The following is a 23,134-nucleotide window of genomic DNA, read 5'->3' on the forward strand; positions in this document are numbered from 1 at the left end:
TTATTTGACTAGTTGGAGACAAAATGATTAAAACAAGCAAATAAACAGACAAGAACCCAGTTGGCTACTGTGAAAGTCAGCATACCATTTTGTGTAAAGATATGGGCTGCAAGGATAAAATATAGAAAAAGGACAGGTCCATGGTGCAACAGAATCCTCACAACCCCAGATGCTTCACAGACATTCCCCTAAGCAAAAGCAACCCTCCTCCCTGCAGAAGTGGAAGGAGTTTCACTATAAACCCAACACTTTATAGAGACTTTAAAATATATGGTGCCCTCATAGGTTCTCATGGTATGGAGGAGCAGTGCCTTGGGAGACTCCTCGACTGGGGCACAAGGGATGGCAAACCACACTATCCATCCCCGGGGGTCATCCCTTCCACTCATGGACACTGTTGCTCACACACTGGAAAGGGCAATAGCATGACACTTTTGCAGTAATGAAATTTTAATTAAAAAAAATCTCATTGCCAACATCATCTTCATACCACTACTATATTCTGGCTCCTAATTACACATCATTACATTCTGCTATTGTTGAAATAATACAATGTCAGAATATATTGTCAAATAATTAATGCAGTGTGTGGCAAAAGGAGTGGAAAAAAAAAAGGAAGGGCAGAAAGACCTGCAAGCTCATGTATAGCCAGACTGATGTGCCATTGCTTGATGCTGAAGAGTGGGCTGTAGAGAGTTCTGTGCATTAAATATGTAAGGGCTGCTGTGATTTTTGTCAAATTTCCAGCCCTCAAATTTCTGCAGGAACAGGCTTAAACGTCTCCCATGAGCAGGCTTCTCAGTGCCTTTCATTTGTAGCCAAGCTAGGCATAGGGAAAACACATTTTTTTTTCCTTATGGGGCAGACTACAATAGGAAACCAAAGCTCTCGGCCAAAGCGCCAGGCAGCGTTCTGCCCCGTGGGACGAATGGACGGCTGCTTGTTACAGAGACCTGCATCCTGCGTGCCTGGCTCAGAGAAAGGGGTAGCCCTGCTCCCCAAGGCGCTTCCTTCACGGCCAGCATGCTTCCAACATTTTTACTAATCTTGACACACTAACAAACTTATTAGGAGATGGCACATGGGTGATGATCTCCTCTTTTCTCCTCTCTGCTTTCGTTTTGATCGTGAGATGCTGAAAGGGGAGAAGTTAATCCCAATGGGGCAGACATTTCTGAATGGATAGCAGTCCTGCTGAAACATGGGAGGAGTTGTTAGGTTTCCTTGCAGGTGGGCTGAGGAAGGGAAGGGCTGCTCTGACCCCGCCAGGGCACGGGGCACAGGCGCTGCAGGAGCTGGGAAGCTGGAGGCAGGTGCCGACACCTGGGGCCAGCATGTGGCCCTGGGCTTCACCGATGGCTGGGAGAAAAACGCGTGAGATCCATGGGAGTAGTGGTTGGATAACTCTTTTGCTTCAGAGGGAGCTGCACTGATGGTTGCTCATGCAGGATTCCATTAATTCAAATTACATTTCACAAGTCCGTTCGAGGTGCGCGCTCGAGTTGTCCGTGGGCTCCCTTGGCACAGACCCTCAGCTGCCCCGGTGTCTGATGGCACCGAGCGCTCTGGGCCTGCTTGTTTCTCCTTGAGACAACCCCTTCCAGGAGTCAAAATGGGAAATTCCAATTCCTTCCTTAGAAATAATCTTCCTTGGACATTGCAACAGCAGAAACAATCACCCGAGGGCTATTCCATCAGAGAGGGGAAGGGCTTTACTCCCAGCATTCGGATCCTGCACGTGCTGTGCAGAAGCACACTGCCTGGGCTGCAATACGTATTTTTTTTTCCTTTAAAAAAATTTTTCGGACAAAATGACGAAGTTAGCTTTCTAACAGTAAACCACACTGTATCTCCTTTCTAATATCTCTTTTTAAATATACACCAGGGAACAACTCTCGTAACTCACTCGACACACACTATCTTATGAGTTATAGGTCAGTCTTCTACGCACAGAGTGTGTGTTGCACTTCCACACACCATTATGGATTTTCCATCCTGCATCATTCATACCATGTCAGAATATCTATTACAAACCCCCATTTGCAAGAAGGGCTTCTATTTTCCCCCTTTCATTTTATCACTGCTCTTAAATTTTCGTCTGGACACCAGCTTGGCATGCTGGCAGTACCACGCTGGCAGTTTCTGAGAAAAAGTCGTATTCAAAAATCATATGTCAGGGCTGTAATGCCACTTCCAAAGAAATATCCTTTTTTAACTAATAGGAGTAGTGTATAAAAATGAATTAGACAGAATTGTATTCTGATTGCCAAATTCTAGCACCCAGCTGCTAACTTCTGCAACCATCATGTAAAAATAAAAATCTGGAAGTCTAAATGATGTCTGATAATGCTTTCTGCCATCTTAAATCTTTGGAAATGTTGAGTCATCTTGAGAAAAACGTCGACAATCATTTTTCACAAAGGCTCAAGCGCGGACAAGGCTCTAACTAGAGTCTCACGTGAGGGATTTAGAGCTGAGGGGAATTTTCTGACAAATAGTTCAGCCACCAAGAACAGCGTAAGGACTGGCCAAAATTCTTGACAATTGCTAGATTTGAGAAATGCTTTCCCCTATCGAACTAAAAAAGTTTAATTTCTATGTAAAATTATTAATTTCAACATTTCTGAAATGCTAGGCTTTCATTTTCTTCTTTCAAAACCATTATTTCAAAATACGTTTGCATCGAGTGCTGTAATAAGGCTGCCAAAGTGCTTTCTGGCGTGAGGTAAGCTAAATGAAACTATTAGCCCTGAATGCATTTTTTTTTATTTTGCTGAGAAAATGAACACAACTATTTTTTTTCAATTGACCCATATGAATTTTTATTGCATCAAACAAAATATCAATTACCTATGCTGATTCAGAAGTTAATTTGATTTGGTTTGCGAAGCACTAGCTTTGATTTGAGCTTCATCTGCATCCACAAAACATACTGGTTTCTTTCATTTTTTTCCCACTTATTGGCTGTTAATTTAAGCTTTCTGTGAAATATTTTTTTCTGTCATCAGCTGTCAGGCTGTCACCCATAGGAGCAAACTTATATACCATAGCAGTGTTGCAAGAGTATGAATCAAGCATGCAGGAAATGGATTCTCAGATCGTTACATGATTGAAATTCAAGGAATAATTTATATATTTTTTTTTTAGAAAATCAGATTGAAATTAAGATCACTTGCTTAAATCTGCTCCATTATACAACTAGTTGGTTGGTTTGTATGTTTGAAATTTATGAATATCTGCTACTCGAGTTTCCAGGAACTGAATTCTACATAGTAGGTAGATCCTACAGGATCCATGCCATCCACCTTTGAAAAAATGGCTTTAAGTATTATTTAACTTTTTATTATTTGATGTCCAATCAAAACAATCATTATTATTTCAGAAGTACTTTTGAGTGTGGAAATAAAAAGTATTATGTCCTTCCATGGCAAGCATGCAGTACTCAATATTGACAGAGCTGTGGGTAATTATCTGTTTGATATTTAAGTAAGAATAAACCCTTATTCTTACTTAAGAATAAGGATAATAATGTGCTAATTTAGCACAATTGCAAATAATTTGTGAGCAAATATTGTGTCTATATTATGCAATATATATTTAAAAGGTCATATATATGAGGGACGACACTTCTAAAGAATTCAAAATAGTAGTCACAACATTAATGGTCAAAAGTGGATCTCCTAAACAAAATATATTGGGTTAGTGTTATCATCAATGTTATTTTAATAAACTCAGCTTCATCAGCAATTAATTCAGCCCACTATATTATCTTCAAGTCAAAAGATTTTTTCACTCATAAGAGAAAATATTTCAGTTGCACATAGTTTATCAGGCACTTAAATATTTCATCAGATGGCTGATAAAAATACTGAATAAAATACGTAAAAATGTAGAAGACTGGCAATAAAGACCTTTGAAATATGTAAATAACTTTCCAGAAGTTATATTAACCTTTAGACTATCTCCAGCAGAGTCTTTATTAGTCTAAAGAAATCATTCTGTATTTTTCAATGTACTGTTACACTAGCAGCAGCAAAGTTTTTACTATTCAAAAGATGCAGCAAACAGACCTCACTACATGTTTTTATAAATATTTTGTGCTTGAAGTCTATATGCAATGTAAAGCAGTGTCGGGGAACGAAAAGTCTGCCAAAATTCTCTTATCAATACTTTCCCTAACTCTTATGTTTGAACACCAAAGAAAAAGGACTTACTCTCCTCATTACCAGGAAGATTAACTATATGAAATAGGACCCATCCTATCAAGAGAGATACCAATTTATTATAGGGCTATATTCTATCACGCTATTTTCTAGTGAGAGATCTCTGTGTAGGTACATTTCCCAACACACTATGAGATCAAAAGGGAACAAACTTGTGACTATTCTCATTCAATGGGAAAGAGGAAACTGGGACAAAGAGATTCACTGTTTTTTTCCAAAATCCCACTGTTCAATCAGATTCAGAACCAGGGAAGGAAACTCCAGGTCCTGACTGAGAACCCATTGGCATATGGGTTCTCATACCCGTGACCCACATCTTACGCTGTTCAGCTTCTACTTCACCTTTGGAGTCTGTGCTAGGAGAAAATTTTAAGTAAAAAAAGGCTGAAGAAAAGGTGGGAAGGTGCAGCAGTGCCGAAACAGTACCTTTCTATGAACAGTATCTCTTCTATCAGAGCACAGCAGAGCTACTGGAGCTGAGTATGTCACTGTTTAAGAGTGTAACCTCTGGCAAATACACATTCCTGCCTGAAACGGGGCAAGCGGCTTTTATGTAAAGAACACATTTATTCATCTGTAAAACGTTACAAATAAAAAATAAAATTGGACTGGACAATTCGAATTCCTTCCAGAAGAACTCGTAACATTTGACCTATTTTGGTGTTCTAAATCAAAATTTGATTATTTTAAGCTATATGTGAGAGATCATTCATTCCCAACAAGGATTTGTTATATTGCTTGTTTAGAGAAGGATTAAATAAACTTTTGTCATGCTGGGACTGCTACCTCTTGACGTTCTTTACTGCTACGTTCATGCAGTTATTAACTCCTAACAGTCTTTGATTTGGGCTGCAATTGCTTCTTCCATTTGTTCTTGTGAGATCTGAAACTGCACTCAAAAGTGTCCTTTAAATTCTTGGTTTTGGGGGGAATTTTTCCCCATCCTTGTAAAAGTCATGACATTCGCTGCTAATTATTCTCGCAGGATATGAAAAAACACATTTCGGCAGACGTATAAAGCAAAGCACCTGTGCTTTGGGGCTGTGGGGGCTGTGTGTGGTGTGCCAGCCGCAGCTGGGGTGACGGTGCCTGATCATGGCCAAGGGTCCGCTGCCGGCATGGTGCTCCATGCGGGGACTAGACATGCAAATCCAAAGTCAGTCAAAACCGAGCATCATGCTGAGGGGCACCCTTCGTCATACCAAGAAGTGGCGGGTGAAAATTGGCTGGGAGGGGTGCCCGTGCACTCTGGGCTGCTCTGGGGTCCAGTGGCTTGGGGATGATGTGGAGTGGTGCCCACAGCTTGCAGCAGTCACCCTGCCCATGTCTTGGGGCTACTTTGGTTCCTGAAGCAGCTGAAATACCAAGTATGGAGACTTCTCCTCGCAGTCCCAGCTCTCAGGCTGAGTAAATATGTCTGAGCAGCAGGTGCTCTTCTCCAGCCACTTGCAGCTCGGGGTCCAATCCCGAGGAGTGCCGGAGCGGCGCTCAGGGCTGAGGCAAGGGACACAGTCACACATGGCCCGAAGAGCAAGTGGCAACCACACCAGGAGCTCGAAAAGGCTGAAGACCTGAGTGAAAGCACACTGAAATGAGTGCGTAGCTATTTAACAACAAATATGGATATTTAGGACTGAAACCCAGGCCATAACCCCATTTTGGAGGTTCACACATAGCATGAGCCTCTCAGGAGCAGGGCTCTCCTGCAGCTTTGCTCCGACATCACTCCTGAGGTGCGAATGCCCTCTGAAACCCGATGGTGAGAAGAAGGAAGCAAACAGGCACTGATACACGTCACGGAGCATCACCTCGGCATGCTGGCAGAGTGACAGCAGCCACACTGGCGCCAAGCTGCTCTCCATCCTCCAAGGACTTGTGCCTCATCTGCTGTACGAAGATCGAAACCCGGGAAGGAATAAGGAGGAAAGTACCAGCGAGAGCACGCTTCATGTTTTTAATTAGCATCTTCAGTGCTCTTCAAAGATGGTGATGCTGCCATATCGCATTACCTCCCTGTATAGGTAATGAATGACAGCTGCATACTGCGAGCATTAGAGCATCAACCTCAAAGAGATTTAGGGGGAAAAAAAGCATTACACATACTGAAAAATAACTATATGCAGCCTGGGACATTCAAGTACGTCTTTTCTTCAGAATGCTGATTAATGTTGCATCAAATCATAATAAAAATAGCCCCTAAGGCTCATTTTCCTATTTGTAAAAGAGTAATAATGATAGCTTTACCAATTTTTGTAGCAGGCTTTGAGGGGGCTGTGTGCTCAAAAGAAATACTAATGACCTGAGGAGGTCATTAGTTTGGGGATATTCTGCTGGACCGGCACTAAATTTCCTGACACTTTCTGCCTAACAAATCACACAGCAAAGAGTGGACTTTCATCTGCGCGAGCTCCAGGCATATTTGAAACTACTTAAATGAATGTAATTGCAAAGTAATTTTATTCCACTGTTTTATAGCAGTTTCCGTGCTCTGCCAAAGGCAAGACCGGAGAGCCTTCGAAGCACGGGAGGCTGCTGAGAGGGTTATGTTTTGTCAGGTCTTCTCCACTTTTCTGCACCAGAGGACTCACATCGTCTCAGCAAACACCCCATCACATGGGACCACCACCGTGAGCCCCACTAGCAGCCAAGGAACCCCCAATTTATACCACTGGCACTTGGTCTCAGCACCTGATGAGGTGCTAACTATAGCAGGTCTGTGTGACATGACTACAGTCCTAGAGGTAATTTCCTACAACTTATTACCACGTAATAATGGCCTCTTAACAACCAGGCTAATCAAGAATTAATGAGGCACTAAAACATTTTAAGGAACAATGAAGGATTTAAAAATTTCTCTTATGTGTTTTATTTAAAAAGCAATTCATTTAACAGTTATTGCCCTTACTATGGAGTCATATAAAAAATCTTGGTACTTATCAAATGTATCAGCTGAAAGGTTTTATTCATTTACCAGTTATTTACTTATGTGGGGCTGCACATAACCACAGAATTGAAGGAAATCTAAAGGGAGCAGATCTAGATTGGGGCCCCATTCACCTTCCTCATGTCTGTCCGTCTGCTCAGGTGCTCCTGTGCCCGTGCTCTCACACGGGAAGTCTGTTTGTCTGACAGTGAAGCACAACACCAAAAATAGAACAAAGTCAGTCCAAATTAATACAATTGCCAAAAGGGGATTTTGCATTATCTCTGGAAAGCTATGACTGTCTTTTTATTATTTTTTTTTCAGGAAGGGAGGGTGCACTTCAATGGGGGAGCCATCATTGACAGAAATGTTTGAGAAATTCAGAGTAAAATAAGTGGGGGAAAAAAGTAGGGATAATTTACGCTAGTAAAAGATTTTGTATCAGTGACTCAATGCCGAATAACGCCTGAAAATATGTGCCTTTACCATCAGCCTGGAAGGGATAATCAAAACAAAAACACATTGAAATTTGACTTATTTTTTAAAACTTCCTTCTCTGGTGAAAGAGTGGGGGATATATCCCGGCTTGCTGAGAAAATCCCCAAATAGATCATTCTGTGACAGATAACTGTTATGATTATTAATTCCACTGCTGACATTGAAATTAAACTGATTCCCAACATAATGGATGAGTAAATAGCACATCAGAAATTCTCAAATGCTTCCACATTTCCTATGCAATCAAAAAAAAAGAACTCCCTCATTAAATAATACACTGACAGAAAAGGCAATTTGATTAAATAAACCTATCTGCCAATCATGCTGAAAGTTATAAAAGGAAAGCATTTTGTAGCTAAGTAAAACTTTTTCTCCATATTAATCTCTCTCTCTCTCTCTTTTTGTGATTCTTAAAAGGGAAGTAATGGAGAACTATGTGCCCCAAAGATAGATCAGGGCAATACCTGAGCACCTGACAAAAGAGTTAAAAGTTATTCTTCAGCCCAGTGGTTTACCATGAAGCAAAGATGACATGATGGAGGAATCAAGGGACAAAGGAGAAAGCAGCAGGTGACAAGGCATATGCATTAATGCAGGAACCTGAGCTGCTGTGGGTACGTTTGTGTGTCCATTGTTACATGTATCTATTTCTTTTTTGTTTTTCAGGAGATGCAGGGACATGTTTTGTGGGGCAAAAGTGGAGAAGGGAAGGGTCAGCAGAGGTGAAAAGCAAGGAGAAATAAGGCTGAAGGTGATGAACCCAATAAAACCAGGGATGGGACAGTAGGAGAACAGCAGAAAGTGTGCAGCAAGAAAAAAGAAGGAAAGAAAAGCAAAAGTGATGGATGACAATGGATGGACAGTAGGTAACAGGACAGGGAAAGAGAAGTGAGAAATCATCCTGTGCATAGAGTCTGAGGTGTCTGAGGACACCCAGAGAGTGGGCAGGCGTGTGGGGCTGCAGAGGTGTTCCCCAGGGTTTGTGCTACTGGGCTCCCCCCGACCTTGTCCACAGAACCCCTGCTACCAGAACAGCAAACGCATGTTCTCCTGTAGCAGCAAACAGGGCCACACATTACTCAGCTGCATTTCAACAACAGTGGGGTTAATTTTTCATGCTATTTAATTTCACCAACTCTGTGGGCTGGGAAGAGGGGAAGAGTTGTGTAACACAGTAAGATGGGTGGGAAGTCTCCGAACGTCACTGTGTCTGGTGGCCAAAGATGGGAACCGGGCCTGGCGGCTCCCTCTCCTTGGCTTTGGGAGGCAGCAGCTTCTTAAGACATAAAATACTTAATTAACTGAGCTTCAGAACGGCAGGATGAGATTCATTCAGTTGCTTCTCTATTGGAAACCAAGGGTGTCAGCCTGGACCGCTCTGTTCTTGGTGAGTCTTTAAAGCTAATGCAACTTATACAAAAGATGTTCTTTGAAAAGAACCAGAGATTTATTTGGATAGAACTCTGAGTGGATGAGAAGTGCATGCAAAGAAATAAGATGAGATTTTAATTTTCCTCAAGTAGAAAAACATAAGTGGCTTGAGCAAAACCTATTTGCTTTCCAACTAGGGGCTGAGGCTTTTATGTTCTTCAGGGCACAGAAAGAGTTGTTCTTCTCATAGTGAATTCATAGCTCTGCAATGTCATTGAGACAAATGGGATCATGCTAAAGATGTACCTGGCCACTTCTGCTACACAAAACACACCAAAATAATTTTAAAAGGAGGGCTGTTGCTTTTTATAATCCTTCCATAATGGATGATTAACCATAACTGGAGATAATGGTTACTAAGTCATCCACCTACTGTGGTCTTAAGGAAATACATGCAAGTTGGGAATGATATCGGTATTTTAGATCCTTCGACCAATCTTACCTTCACCATCCAGCTTTGTGTCCACCTCTCATTGTTTATGTATTATATATGTATTTGTATTTTTTCAGTCTTATGTATTACATGTAGCAGTGAAACTCTGAAAATCCTATCTGGCTGACAAGTCTTCTGTCACTATATTTCTAACCTTCCCCTTTCTCTCTTTATTCCACTGTCTCCCAGGCTTCAGAGCTGGAAATTTGGTTCCTGACTCCTGGCTACTCAGCATCAATCACAAGAGGCTTCGGTGGGTGCTGCAGGGCTCCTTATGTTAGCAAACATATCAGCTAACCACTCTTAGACAGCAACGAAACCTATGGGAAAGGCTCAGGGAGAGTTTTTTTTTTCTCTTAAATATGAAGTCTGAAAAAGGAAAGCTCTTCAGAGGAGGAAAGAAAACCCCTTCTGAGTGACCGCCTGTCTCCTGACCCTGGTGCTGGACCACTCGCTCACCTGAGCTGAGCTAGGATTACTGTGCCACAGGACGCGACGGTCAGCGTGCTCGTGGCAGCTGTGAGGGATGGGGAGAAGAAGCAGACCTCCGCCCTGACAAAGACAGGTTCCTCTTTTTTTCTCTTGGTCTTTCCACGTGCAGTCACTCCGTGTCAGGACACTTTTTTGACACATGTAAGTCATCCTGCTTGCTGTAAAGTGTGCAGCTCATGGGGAAATGTTTTTTAACTGGACTACAAGATGGGCAGCACAGCATAAACACGAGTCTAGGTACCCACAGGAACTCTTGGTCTCTTAAACAGTAACACTGAAAGAAGTCCTGCTGGAAAGCATCACGCTTGTCTATAATGATTTGTGAGATCAAAACTTTATGACAGAGGAAGAGCTCAGTGTTTTTTAACAGTGTGTGGCAAAAGGTTTCATCCTTTCTTCCACAGAACTCTACAGAAACTGCTGTTGCTTACAGTGATTGCAAGTATTAAAGTCTGTGCCTCATATTACATGTATTGTATAAGTTATGGGGAAATGATGTGGATTTTGTATAAGCAGCCACAGGAATTTTTTCTTAAGTCCAGCAGTTAAAAACAGTACAGACCAGAGTGATGACAAATTATGAGGTTACATTCTGTGATGTTCTGGGGTTCCCAACCAGATCTTTTCCTTGCTCTTTCCTGTACTGGCCTCTGTCTGAACTACCTCAAGGCAGGTCGCATGTCTGGGTTGCCTGCCTCATCTGCCTAGGAGACTCCAGGACAGAAGGCTCCCACCTACCCGCCCAAACTTCATCCATTATAAACAGCACGAAAATTGGTCATCGAGCCAGGTACAAAAGGGTAATTTGCTCATCCTTTGTCTGTATCATGCTATTAAATACTTTTAAGAGTTTATTTGTGCTGATTTGTGTGTTTTGCTTTGATAGTAGGAAAGCTGATTGTGAATGTACAGGATTTTCACCTATAGTTGCACTAAATTCTAATACAATTAAATACCTAGTAAGTCCACATGCTTATCAGGTAACAGATTGGTTCCGTTTTAATTTAGTATACCTGATCTATCACACCTCCTGGAGTGTATCTCTGAAGAAATATGTCAAAGAGATTTCTTCTCTCTACCTAGAATTGCTTAAAGCTTATGCCATGAAAGGGGAAATCAGCACAAATGAATCCTGACAAAATATCTTACAAAACTAATAAAAATCAGCATGCAGAAATGCCAGATGTAATTGCATTATTTTGCCATAAAAGGTCTGTGAGCCAATCAAACCATAGTTGGTTTTTTTCTTGGAAAAACTCAGCTTTTATTAAGTCAGTGATACAGTTGCCTTGATTTTGGAATGCTCTATAAGTATAACCCTTTTGAATCTCAGGAACAATACACCTCATCCAAACCTTTGTCCTGATTCATCTCCAGCTTTGATAGCTTCGGTGTGTCACCCTGCTTGCTTGTCAAATCTATCATCAATTCTAAATTGCCAATAAATATATTTCACATCTCTTTTGGGAGATGAAGCTTGTTTGCATGCTAAACAAAGAACAGAATGCACAAAGCTGAGATACACACCGAGATATAACATTCTCCTTCTTAAAATACTGCAGGTGAAATGATAATGTGGAAATATTCTTACCCTGAGGAAGGCAGACTCCAGTTGTAGCTTAGCAAATCAAAGACCAGAAAACTTGCTTGCAATAACATCCTAACAAATGCAAAGAGTTACTTTTTTCCCCCAGTTAAAAAATATCCACACTCTGACATTTAATCCAAATCCAGAGATTAAGGCAGAAGAACTTCAATAATTTGTTAGTTAGGTATGAAAAGTAATTTGTCATGAAACTGTCAGCTTGCTACTATAAAGGTTTAAAAAAATCATAGCTATTCATGGCTTAACAGTCGGACTTTTCCACACAGGGAAATTCCTCATCATTTCAGTTTTCAGTATCTTTTTGTATTTTGCACGGCAAATAAAGCGTTGTCCACCAAGCTTGAAAAGTCTCCTTTTTTTGCTTTCATCACTCTGTGGGAGATTTCTTTAGATTCCCCTAACTTGGTCTTCATAGCTGTAAAACAAGTTAAAAGCAAAATGAGGGAGCTTCTCATTCAAAACCTCACTGTCTTGTAATTGAAAAAATATATCTGTGTACCAATGAAGTAGAAAACTACGGCACTTTAAATTCCAAAATCTTTCCATTCCTGGAGCTTTAGTGTTCAAATGTTAATAGGATGCCTGCATTAAAAAAAAAAAAACAACACACCAAAAAAACCCCACCATAAAAAACTTGGCCTGTATTCAGGCTCAAGAGTCTGTGAAACAGACTTTTTCCATACTATGACCTCAATCTTAGGATTTCTCTTTTGCAAAATGTTAGTTATTTTTCTTGGCAGGTGGCCAGAACCCTGTATCTCTCTCTCTCTCCCCCTCTCGCCCTCCTCCTCTCCCCACCCTCCAGGCACACACACACCTCTCGTCTTTCCATCATCCAGCAATTCAGCCCCGGGACGAAGTAATCCCCCCTGCCTTTGGCTGACGGGACATGGCGATGGCAGGGGAAAAAAATCAGGTTACAAGAACCTGGAAGTATTGGACACTCCTGATCACTTTTCTCTTCCTTTGGACCCATTTTATTTTGTTTCCCTGCCTGAAATCCCTCGATGAAGCCAGCAGCCCCCGGCACTCAGCAGCGGTGGTGCCCCCACCGAGCATCAGCTCCGGAGGGTTTCAAGTTGCAGCAGCTTTCGCCCAGGGTACAGGATTTCCAAAATGCGTTACCCTGGCAACCAGGAATTTTAGCCCAGCAAAAACACCACCACACACATCACGACTCCAACGCACGAGACGCTGAGCTTTTATTTATCATTTTCTTCAGAGAAAAAAAACGGAGCAGGGTCACTGGTGCCTGCCTTCCCGGCGGCACTTCTGAAGAAAACAGACTTCTTCCCAGGTATTCGCATCTCCTGATTTTCCTGGCAACCCCTCTTTAACCACCATATTCAGAGCTAAGATACACTACATTCAAAATTCCCAAGTAGTCCCTTACAAATGACAAAGTCCAAGGAAAACAGTGCCTAAGAGAAAAATAATACACTTTCAGTGCAATACAGGAAAACATTTCCTCAAGCATGACAATAATTTAGCCAGTTAAATTGGTCAGTTTTATTCTAAGTGACATTAAATGTCACAGAAACATTTTTTGCTCAGTATAAAATTAGAAATAATGCCCAGCACTGTAGTAAGTTTTCCAACGGGACAAAAGCTTCTGCAACGAAGCGAGGGCATCTCTTGCATTAAACCACTTTCCCCTTCAGCTTTGAGTCAAGGGTGGCATCAAAATGAGGGCAGCTTCCCATGGCTAATTATTTTTCTCTCTGGTGTGCAGAGTACAGGTAGCTAGTAAAGGTGAAGGTACTAAACAAGAAGGCCTGGATCAAGAGGATTTTATAAATAAAACTGCACTGAGCCCTGCAGCGATAAGAAGGGTTATCTCAAGCTATTGGCTAGATCTGGTAAAAGAGAGGGCTAGCATTTAAAAATAGGACAGCAAAGGCCCTATCTCACCCCATGTAAGTCCATCACAGAACTTCCCCAGACCTCAGTGGTGCTCTTATTTAGCATTCATCTATCCCTGTTCCTGTTGACATCTCAGATAAAGCTTTTTTTTTGTCTGACTCCAACTCAACGGAAGCTAAATTTTGTCCCAGGAAAACCACAGCTGCAATTAAGGTCAGATTTGGCTTCCAGGTGTTTTCTTTCTCAACCAAACAAATAAGGCCCATCTCATCTGCTTTCATGGACATCATGTTTTTAAAATCTTTTCTATTACTTTATATGGTTTGAAAAGATTTTTTACTTGTATCATCTTCAACTGCTAAGCATCTACAATTTTTACATGGCAAAATTCACTGATAATACCAATCCATTCCTTCTCCTTAACTTTGTTAATCCTCAAAGACAGATTCAGTCCAGACCTGTGTGAGCAAGTGTCTTCGAAGAAAATGCATTTATAGCATTTGAAGAAAATAGATTTGTTGGTATCAACTTACATATTTTTTTGTGAACTATCAGCAGCATTTTATACTGCAAATCCAAAAAATCCGTGCTCAGAAAAGGTTAGGAATTGGCAGGCAAGGTTCATATCAGCATTGTGACAACACCGCAGTGGCTCTGATTCATCCCACAGGTGAAATCACTTTGTTTCTTGGAGCAGGAACTTACGGTGGAATTGTATTTTTTAATGGTCTATATATTTAATACACAGAGAAACGCTCTGTACATGGACTGAGAGTAATTCTTCAGAGCAGAGGGCAGAAAAAGAACTTTTTCATGGCAATTTGAGAGCTGAGGAGTGTGTTTTAAAATTGTAGCTGTTCTTGCTGGACTGGCTGAGCAGAGTGACAGTCTGGCAGTGTTAGGGGTGAGCTCTGCAAGCCGAGGCTCAAGTAAACAGGTGGAACAGTGCAATGAAGCCAGCCTTGTTCTTCTGCCAGCGACCTGGTTCATGGATAAACACCAGACTCTCAGTTCTACAGTTTTCAAGACCTCCATTGCTCGGAAAAACACTGCCTGCATTCATTATAGTAAGGTTTTTTTTCCCTTTTTTTTTTTTTAGCATGAACTGCATCTCTTCGAAACATCACAGATGTACATTAAACATCATCGATGCACTGGTGTTTTCAGAAACAATACATTTCAAAAATTAACTTAAAGGATGTCATTTCACATTGTCTACCATCCCTTGGAAGTTATGTTTTTTGGCAGAGGAGGGTCATCTGTGGCTCATGAGCAGGTTGATATGCTCATGAAGTCCCTCAATAGAGCTCGTGGAGTTACTAAAAGAGATGTCACCAAATCATTGGCCAACATGTCTGCTGCAGATGTCCTTGCTATCTCAAATGCCCACAATTGAACTGTGGAAGACTCTTTGGGAAGTTGCCCTGGTATCTTAATCTGAAAGCTAAAAGTGGATTGTACTCCATAGAAGTAGCCCTTTCCTTGGAACTGACATCCACAGTTTCACCCTTTCCATTGTCCTCCAGACCCATCTGTTAGTTATTTTCTGGTTCAATTGACTTGACCCGTCATGGTCCTTTTGACAAACAAACAGAAGGATACTGAAGATGTACCGCTGGAGGGTTTTTTTCCTCTGCAGCTTAAATGCTTTGCCCCTTCCCTATTTGCCATCCCTCTCTCCAGTTCAGCCAGACAAAAGCCAAATCCTTCTAATTTAAATCGCGTGACCCCTGTCCCAAGATTGAAACTCTGGGGGGAGGTTAGGAGAGTGGTGATGGGGCAGGGGCTGCTCATGCTCACCAGGTGTGTGGATGCCTGGGAGAGGCAGCAGCTCTGGCTCTCCCCTTCTCCCTACACCTGGCACTCCTCAGGACATTCATCACTTACTACCCAAGTCAGTCTTTAAAAACTTAAACTACCGCTCATTTTCTTTACTGTTCTGGGTGAGTAATCCTTAGCCTTTTTTTCAGAACATTACATTTTTCAACACTGTGCAAATATTAATGAGATAGTCTTCATGGTGGTCTAATTATTATTTTAGACTGGGGAAAGCCAAGGCTAACTTTAAATGACTTGCACCAGGCCTTTCAGTGAAATAAGGTGAGATTAAGGCTACTCTTCCACCTCCAGTGATCAGTCAGGTTGTAGCTGTTTTCTGAGAGCCTTAAGACCAAGACCACACATTGGCCAGATGTGAGAGGCCAGCGTCCCTGGGGGCTAAAAGCAAGACGGTGCCTTGGCAGCACTTCCTCAAGCTGATCTCCTGTATTTGAGACTGGTTCTCTCTGTTTTCTGGGGGCACTCTTGTAACCCCTCTGCCTCAGTCTTCCCATCTGCAGAATGGGAAACCAGCAGGAGATTTCGGCCATTGAATAACTATCTGTGAGTCACTATGAAGATTCAAGGGGCAAGACAGAACACAGGAAGAACGCCAATACAGGCATAGGTCGTGTCTAGCAAGAACAAAACTGACATTGCTCTGAGTACCCATTTCCTTTTTCCTTTCTCAAGATGAATGGGGTGATGAGAACGATTAGCAGCTGCTGGATGGGCAAGAGACTGTAGCACTAATCCTCACAAATGGGCAGCTTGGAAGATGCTGAATTTAGTACTGTTAATGAAGATCCCCCTGAGCAGACTATTCTCCAAGTGATGCTGGGGACTGGTGCAGAGAACGAACAGAGCCAACTTCTATTTCTGCCTGGCAAAGGCAAACAAGCAAACACGCACACAACCGAGATCGCTGCGGTTCTCAGAGAGTATTAGCAAAGGACAAAACTTGCATAACTGCCATAAATTATAAAAGCCTCCCTCAATCTTGGTTAATTCTCTTGTAAAAAGGGAGGGAAAAATCTGGAGCAGCTCAGCATGAAAACAATTGTGGGAGGGATAATAAAGAGACAGCATCGAGGTATCTAGTTGCTAGCCCTGATATCATTAAGTAAGTGCACTAGAAATGTCGAGGTAAATGCATAGCAGTGAATCATAGTCAGGCATGATTAACCTTGGGTAGTCTGAACTGGAAATCATTCACAAACGCAAAGGTACTGAACAACATCACAACAGACAGTACACCAAAAGTCATCCCAAGAGCGGGAGTCTTGCTGAGCACTTTGTGTATTTGTGCCATTTTTGAATTGTTGTCATATTTTGCACGCAGGAGGATGGAAAAACCTCACACCTCTGGGTCAGGGAGGAGCTTCTATGGCACTGCAAGGTCCACTGAAACATGAGCACTGGTTGGCATCACTTTTCCTTGCATGCAAGTTTTATAAACCTGGAAGTTTTATAAAATTAAAATTTTACGTGCAACGTTCCAAGGTTTTCTGCAAGTATCCAGTTTTTGTCAAAGAAAGACTAAAATCCTGTATCTGAAAATATTAAAGAACTCAAAAGCACTCTTTCTCCATTCCTCTCCCACTCCTTAACACAGCCCTTCAGACTGTAACTGGTAAAACCAGGGGAAGAAAGGATTTTAATAAAAATTAGGTGTTTTTAACAAAATCTGTGGGAGTTTTCTGACTATTGAAAATTGAACCTTCCATCAGAAGAAACAAAAGAACAAAACCTTGCCAGGTATTTCTGAAAAGTCCTAAAAGTTACAGCAGAAAGCTGTAACCAGATGACCCATAGAGCACTATCTATATTAAGACCGTAACAACAAAAATCCCCTTCAAATCCAGAATTCTTATGGCTTTAAAAACATTCAATTACAAGGAATGTGAATCAACTGGAGAAGACTCCAGATAGCTTAACACTTTTATATTGTTTGCATCTTTTGTTGCAATTGTTTAGTGTCAGTTCAGGTGATTATTGCACATGCTGAGGCAGTGAAGGCCACAGGAGTATCGTGCAGAAGGATACAGCTCTGCCCAGACTTCCTCTCCGCTTTTGCATCATTCTCTTTTTCCTACATCCACCTCAGTTATCTCGAGCACTGTAATAACCGCCCTTATTTATCTGCCTCATTAGGATGTTGCATCAATTAACGTGTATCATCTAGCACATACCAGTTTCTTACTGTTTAATATTATTATCAGCGGAGAGCTATGTTATATCGAGTCTATCTAGGGAATTAATGCATACAGGAAAAAAAACCACCTATGCACAATGCTATTCACAATGACGCACTTACTGTACCCAAACCCCTCCGAACAGACCACCACATGTCCTGCACTCTAGATACCTATACTGTCGGAGTTTACGTGTAGCACCTGTGGCCCCGGGGCTCCAGATCACAATGCAATACCTGGTTTTGAGGCTCTGAAGCCCAGTGGACAAGGCAGGAGGAATGTCTTGAGGGGAGACTTTATGTAAATGCTCAGTTCACGAGCGCCTCGCTGCCTGATTCAGGAGGGTAATCAACCTGTCCTTTGAAGCTGCATAAATAATGTTCGGATGGAGGCAGTAAATCTGCACCAAGGATGAATTAACTGCCATTGAGTCATATAAGCTTGGCTTGAGTGTGTGGCTTGTAACATGCCTGAGGAAAATAAAAAAGACATTTCCAACAAAGAAACATTAATTTGCTCCTCCTCGTCTTTTCTGTTATTTTTATCTAGGCCAACATGACTTGCTTTGTAGGGTTTTTTTGCTGCCATTTGTTCCAGTTTCACAAGGAAACACTGATTCACGACGAAACAAATTCACAGTGAATTCATGAAACAGCTCCCTGCAGCTTTTCCCAGTCAGGCCCGAAGGCACCACCTCTCCTATATCAATGTCGCTCCTTTTTAGCTCCCCTGCGAGGAGATGCCAACCAGACTCCTTTGACGCTCTCAGGGGAGCGACACCTCGCAAGAGGGTGCAGGCTTTTTTACTCATGGGGAGCCCCAGCAGCATTTATGCCACCTTGCACACCTCTCCCCTTGCACAACCCTGCCAGCTCCCAGCTGCAGCTGTGGGCACTGCTGGGGCTCTTAGCCAGCTGTGCAATGGCACGGTCTTCTGCACGTACGAAGGGGAAGAGTATGTCCACTACTGTAGATGGACCCAGGCACACACGCTCACCCACATCCGTCTGTATGTGTACGCTGCGGGTCCTTCTGGTTGTCCATCTTGTGCACAGGTGTGAGCTGCTACATCCCCAAAAGAACAGAGAAAGTCTGTATTCACAACTGTCTGAGAACCAGGGACAAAAGCCTGTCCTAGAAGAAGGTGAAAGGAAATGAGAAGAAACCTGGGGAAGGCCAACAGAAGGTAGCAGAAAGAGAACTGGGACACCAGTGTGCACCTGCACATCAACATGAATTAATTTATTTCACTGCAACACTCAGGTATCCAGCCCTCTATTCAATAACATTGCACGTTATGAATGGAAACATTCATGTTATGAATGTTCACGTTACATATGGAAAAGGTATTCCATACGTTTTAGTTTACTAATAGCTTTTGCTTGTATTGCTTTCCCTTCTTTCTTGTTTCCACTGGTTGACCTCAGGTTTTCTCTTCCACTGCTCTCAGTTTTGTATCTCTTTCTGAAAATTTGGCTTTTGGGGTTCCTTCTCCTCCTTCTTAGCTGTATCCCTGTTGTTTTCTTCCTCCTTTTTTGGCACAGCACTTGCTGGTTCCCTTCCTCTCATCTCTTCCTTTCTCTCCTGCCTCCTTTTCCATACAATTTCCCTAAGTAGAGGGGCCTCTGCTTCTTGAACACAGTCATTTATCAGTGGTAATCGGTTGTTTCTGCTTCTAAAAATTGCTCTAGGAACCAATATATGCCTTAGCATATAGTAACAATTTAAAGATAAGCATTATAAATGTAACGTATCTAGCAGACAGCACAGTTTCAGGAGGTTGCACTACGATCTCTTATTAGGCAAGGAACTTTTCACACCTAACCAGATTCTGAAGTCTGCTGTATCTAATACAGCACACTATATGACACAATATGTCATCTCAATCCAAAACCTTAAATGTATTGGGGTGTGTCTCTGCGTTCAGAGATACCCCTAAGGTGGGTTCAGAGATCCTACGGGATTTTAATCCGATGAAGGAGAAGAATGGAAAGTTAAGAACTTTCCTCATGGATAAGATAGCACCTAACTAGAAAAAAACAGGAGGATGGCTTATGTTTTACATATTGCTAAATATCTGCAAAAATAAATGTGTTCATTTCTCCAAAATACCTCCAGATGGCATTAAAACCCTTCTTCTTTCGGTCTTTATTGGGATATTATTTTTAAAAATGGTAATTATTGGAATAATTCTATTAACCATTCCCAGAAATCATGCTATCAGAAGGCATAAGGCTGTTAATGCTTAATTCATTTAATAAGTTTGGCTAAATATGCTCACACACTGTAATTACACTCCACAACACAATCTGCAGGACAAGCCATTTCTTACACCATGTCAAATCTTTTTCTAGATTCATTTCCAGAAGATTTTTAATGCGTATTTGCAGCAGAAATCAAAACATCCCACAATAAATCACCGTTATTGTACCTCCTTCTGTGACTGCTTTTGGCCATGTAACAAATGGTGACACCTTGCGAGATTTACATGATATAATGCTCTGAATTTAAATAACAGGAATCAGAAAACATAAATTATGGGCAAGATGTACTCTAAAATTCACATGACTGACTGTTACAAGACCTTCCCTCCCTCAAATGGGATTAAAAAGGTGAATGGTTTTGCAGAAATTCATAACGCTCCTGCCTAGTAGTTATTAAAGGAATTCACTTATCTAGCTCAGTTTGGGAGACTGATGCTATTTATTTATTTATTTATTTTTAACATGCAGCCATCTGTTTCATAGACTGGCTTATGTTGGCAAAACAGTTCAGTCCTTTGTATACTGGAGTTAAAAATGGTAAAAGCTTCCATTGTTGCACTAGAGTGAAGGTGAACACTGACATATTACAAGTGCCTGTTCCTATCTATTTCTCGACTTCTTTTGTTAATTCAAAAACATCAACAAAATCGTGAGAGACCAGAGATAGCTGTAATTGGATTTCAAGTAATTCAGAGGTGAAGCTGCAGACTGCAGTCTTTTAAAATTACATCAGTACATCAAAGGCATATGTGACATGATGTTTTTTAGCAAGTGTGACAAACTCCGGCAGCATTAAGGTAATGTTGAAGTCAGGTTGTAAAGGCCAGCCTCACACACCCACGAAAATTGTCTCATATCTATTCAGCGTGATATAGAGCCATTTCACTTGCAAAGATCTCTGACTTCCTAGCATGAAGAAGTTCTAGGAATAATTAATGTTTAGTCATTATCTAAAAAGCCTTTTTAAGAAAAGCATCAGTGAAAGAGCTTTATCTTAATGAAGACAAACAAATTCTGTTTTGCCCAACGAATCTGATAAAAACACAGCTGCCTTCTTCGATCTTAAACGCAAAAGTGACTTACGATGTATGAGTTGCACTTTCCTCTGGACTCTTGGGCTCTACATCACTTTTCCCTTTAAAAGAAAAGAAGAAAATGGCATCAGAAACGGGTGAATACGGAAACTGCTCGGATGTGACACGTCAACGCTTTATTCTTTGCTAAAGCTGACCATTCTTGCTGCACATGCTGAGGCAATGGCAAGGCTGTGGGGGCACTGCTGGAGCATCTGCAAGCTGGGAGTCAACCCGGACTTGACTCTTCTTGTCCCTGGCACATGTACTCTGGAAATGTCAGGCAGGGAAAGTCCCCAAGAGAGGCTGCTTACAGGACACAAGCTTTACCAGGGCTAGCAGACCTTGGAGCCATGAAGAGGACTTCTCTAGGGCCCTACAGCTCTGCTATGGGTAGTTCACCCCATCCAACATGCATGCACTCCCAAACCCTGCTATGGGGACAGTAATTATTTCATACATGGCAGAACAGCATCAGCAGAAGCTACTGAGGCAGTGATTAGGACACAATTCTGCCAATGAGTGTTTGGCTTCACATTCATTTTAATAGATTAAGGATTCAATCTTCAGATCATGTAAGAGGAGGCTGGGGAAGCCATCTTTGCTCTTTTGTATTTTTTTTGGCTTAGGCACCCAACCCCAGGAGAAGTCAGGTACCCAAACGCTTGAGAAGTATCAGAGGCCTAAGGGTCTCTTCTTCACATTTCCTTAGGACTCACGTTGGTCCGTGCACGTTGGCTTGTGACGATCCCCTTCTTGGGTTCGAAATTATACATATGCCCAACACAACTAAGTTACACAGCACAGACACCACAGAAGCAGGCTGCTAGCTGATGGGCTGGTATGGCTTCTGCTAAGTCAGGCCAAGTCCTTCTCCCTCCTTTCTCCCTGCTTCCCCAAAAGTAATGTTGATGTTGTTTGCTGTAATTATTGCTCTTGGAGTTATCTGAAAGAGATGCATTTCAGTGTAAGATTTTGTTTAGCTCTACCATGGGTGTACAGGGTATGCCACTCCACTTGAATCCCCCTGAACCTGAATTCTGGACCTAGTGACTGTGCAGCTGCCACTCCTCTTGTGTGTTGCCGGATGCTAATAGCTGCCTACATATGAGTTTATGCTGCCTAGCAGACAAGGAGGCGCAGAGGTTGAATGTGACTGGTTTACTGATGAATGTGTTTCTCTCCATTACCTTTTAATGAGCTTTGTTAAATCAAAATCCACCTGTGTCTTCTGAAAAAAAGTGTGAGAAGTGCTTATTCTGGTTCCAGTGTTCCCTTGTCTGATTTTCTGCTCATTGACTTGACTCGAGCGGGTTTTGGATCAGCCCCCAACTTATTCCATGCACATGAGCATTACATATCATCCATTTGATGCTGCCAAAGCCCTCACCCTCAGTTTCCACACAGCACTGGGGTGCTGCCAATGGCTGTAAGGGGCACCTCTGGAAAACTTGCTGTTGCTTTCAGAAGAGGCAGGGTTTTGCTACCAATGTCCTTCCACTGCTATACACAAGCAAGCTGAAGGACTTACTCTAGATAGTGACCTTCAGGAAGTGAGTGTCTTCTAGAGGAGGTTCTGGGTAGTGCAAACACCCTGCTGTAGTGCTTTTAGATTTCATGCTCCCCTGTGGAAGGTTTTGTGCCTACCCAGCTTAGGTGCCTAAACTTCAGTGAACAGGACAGGGGAAGCTCTGTATGACTTCAAAAACACTGATGCCAATCTGTGGACCTCTAGGGAAGCTAAGCACTTCCTGTAGGAGGACAGCTAAAGGCACCTAAAATTTAGGCACAAGCTGGGCATCCACACAGGATGGAACACATCCACTCCGTAATCTCTAGGTCACTTTTCACTTTTAGCAGAGACCTCATAAAGTATATCCAGATGATGAAGTCACTGGCCAGAAAGCTCTTGCTATCGTATATGTCAGCCGTAGGATGCCTGGAGCCCATCTGCATTACGGTAACTTAGAATAAGAAACCAACAGTAACAGTTGGCATATACTCAAAGATTTTCTATTTGTAACTTAGGCTTTTTATAAGTGATGAATTATTACCATGAACACTGGTTTGTTTGAATGTGAGGGGGAATATGGATTTCTGAGTGCTTTGCCAGCAGAGTTCACATCAGTTCTACTTTCAGCAACGTATGTTAATGCAGAAACAAGGGAAACAGCATAAGTACTGTGAGGAGAGAGAAAAGGGAATCTCTGTGATTTAGCCAAACTGGATATTAATGAATTACCCTACAGTAAGCATTTGCAGCTGCTTTTATGCTAATCGTCACTTAACATACTTCTGTGTGGAACAGGAGGACA

The 23,134-nt window shown here is 41.9% G+C and overlaps 1 protein-coding gene across 1 annotated transcript in view; it reads right to left on the bottom strand.

The window, feature by feature from the left end:
• The window catches only part of AFF3 (ALF transcription elongation factor 3), a 340,164-nt gene that overhangs the window by 106,090 nt on the left and 210,940 nt on the right, over positions 1-23,134 (bottom strand). Inside the window, 1 exon segment of the mRNA XM_086615772.1 lies at positions 20,830-20,881. Within this exon segment, the coding sequence (XP_086471898.1) occupies positions 20,830-20,881 (52 nt within the window).

Source organism: Tauraco erythrolophus, chromosome 1, assembly GCF_009769465.1.
Source record: "Tauraco erythrolophus isolate bTauEry1 chromosome 1, bTauEry1.pri, whole genome shotgun sequence".
Lineage (NCBI taxonomy): Eukaryota > Metazoa > Chordata > Aves > Musophagiformes > Musophagidae > Tauraco > Tauraco erythrolophus.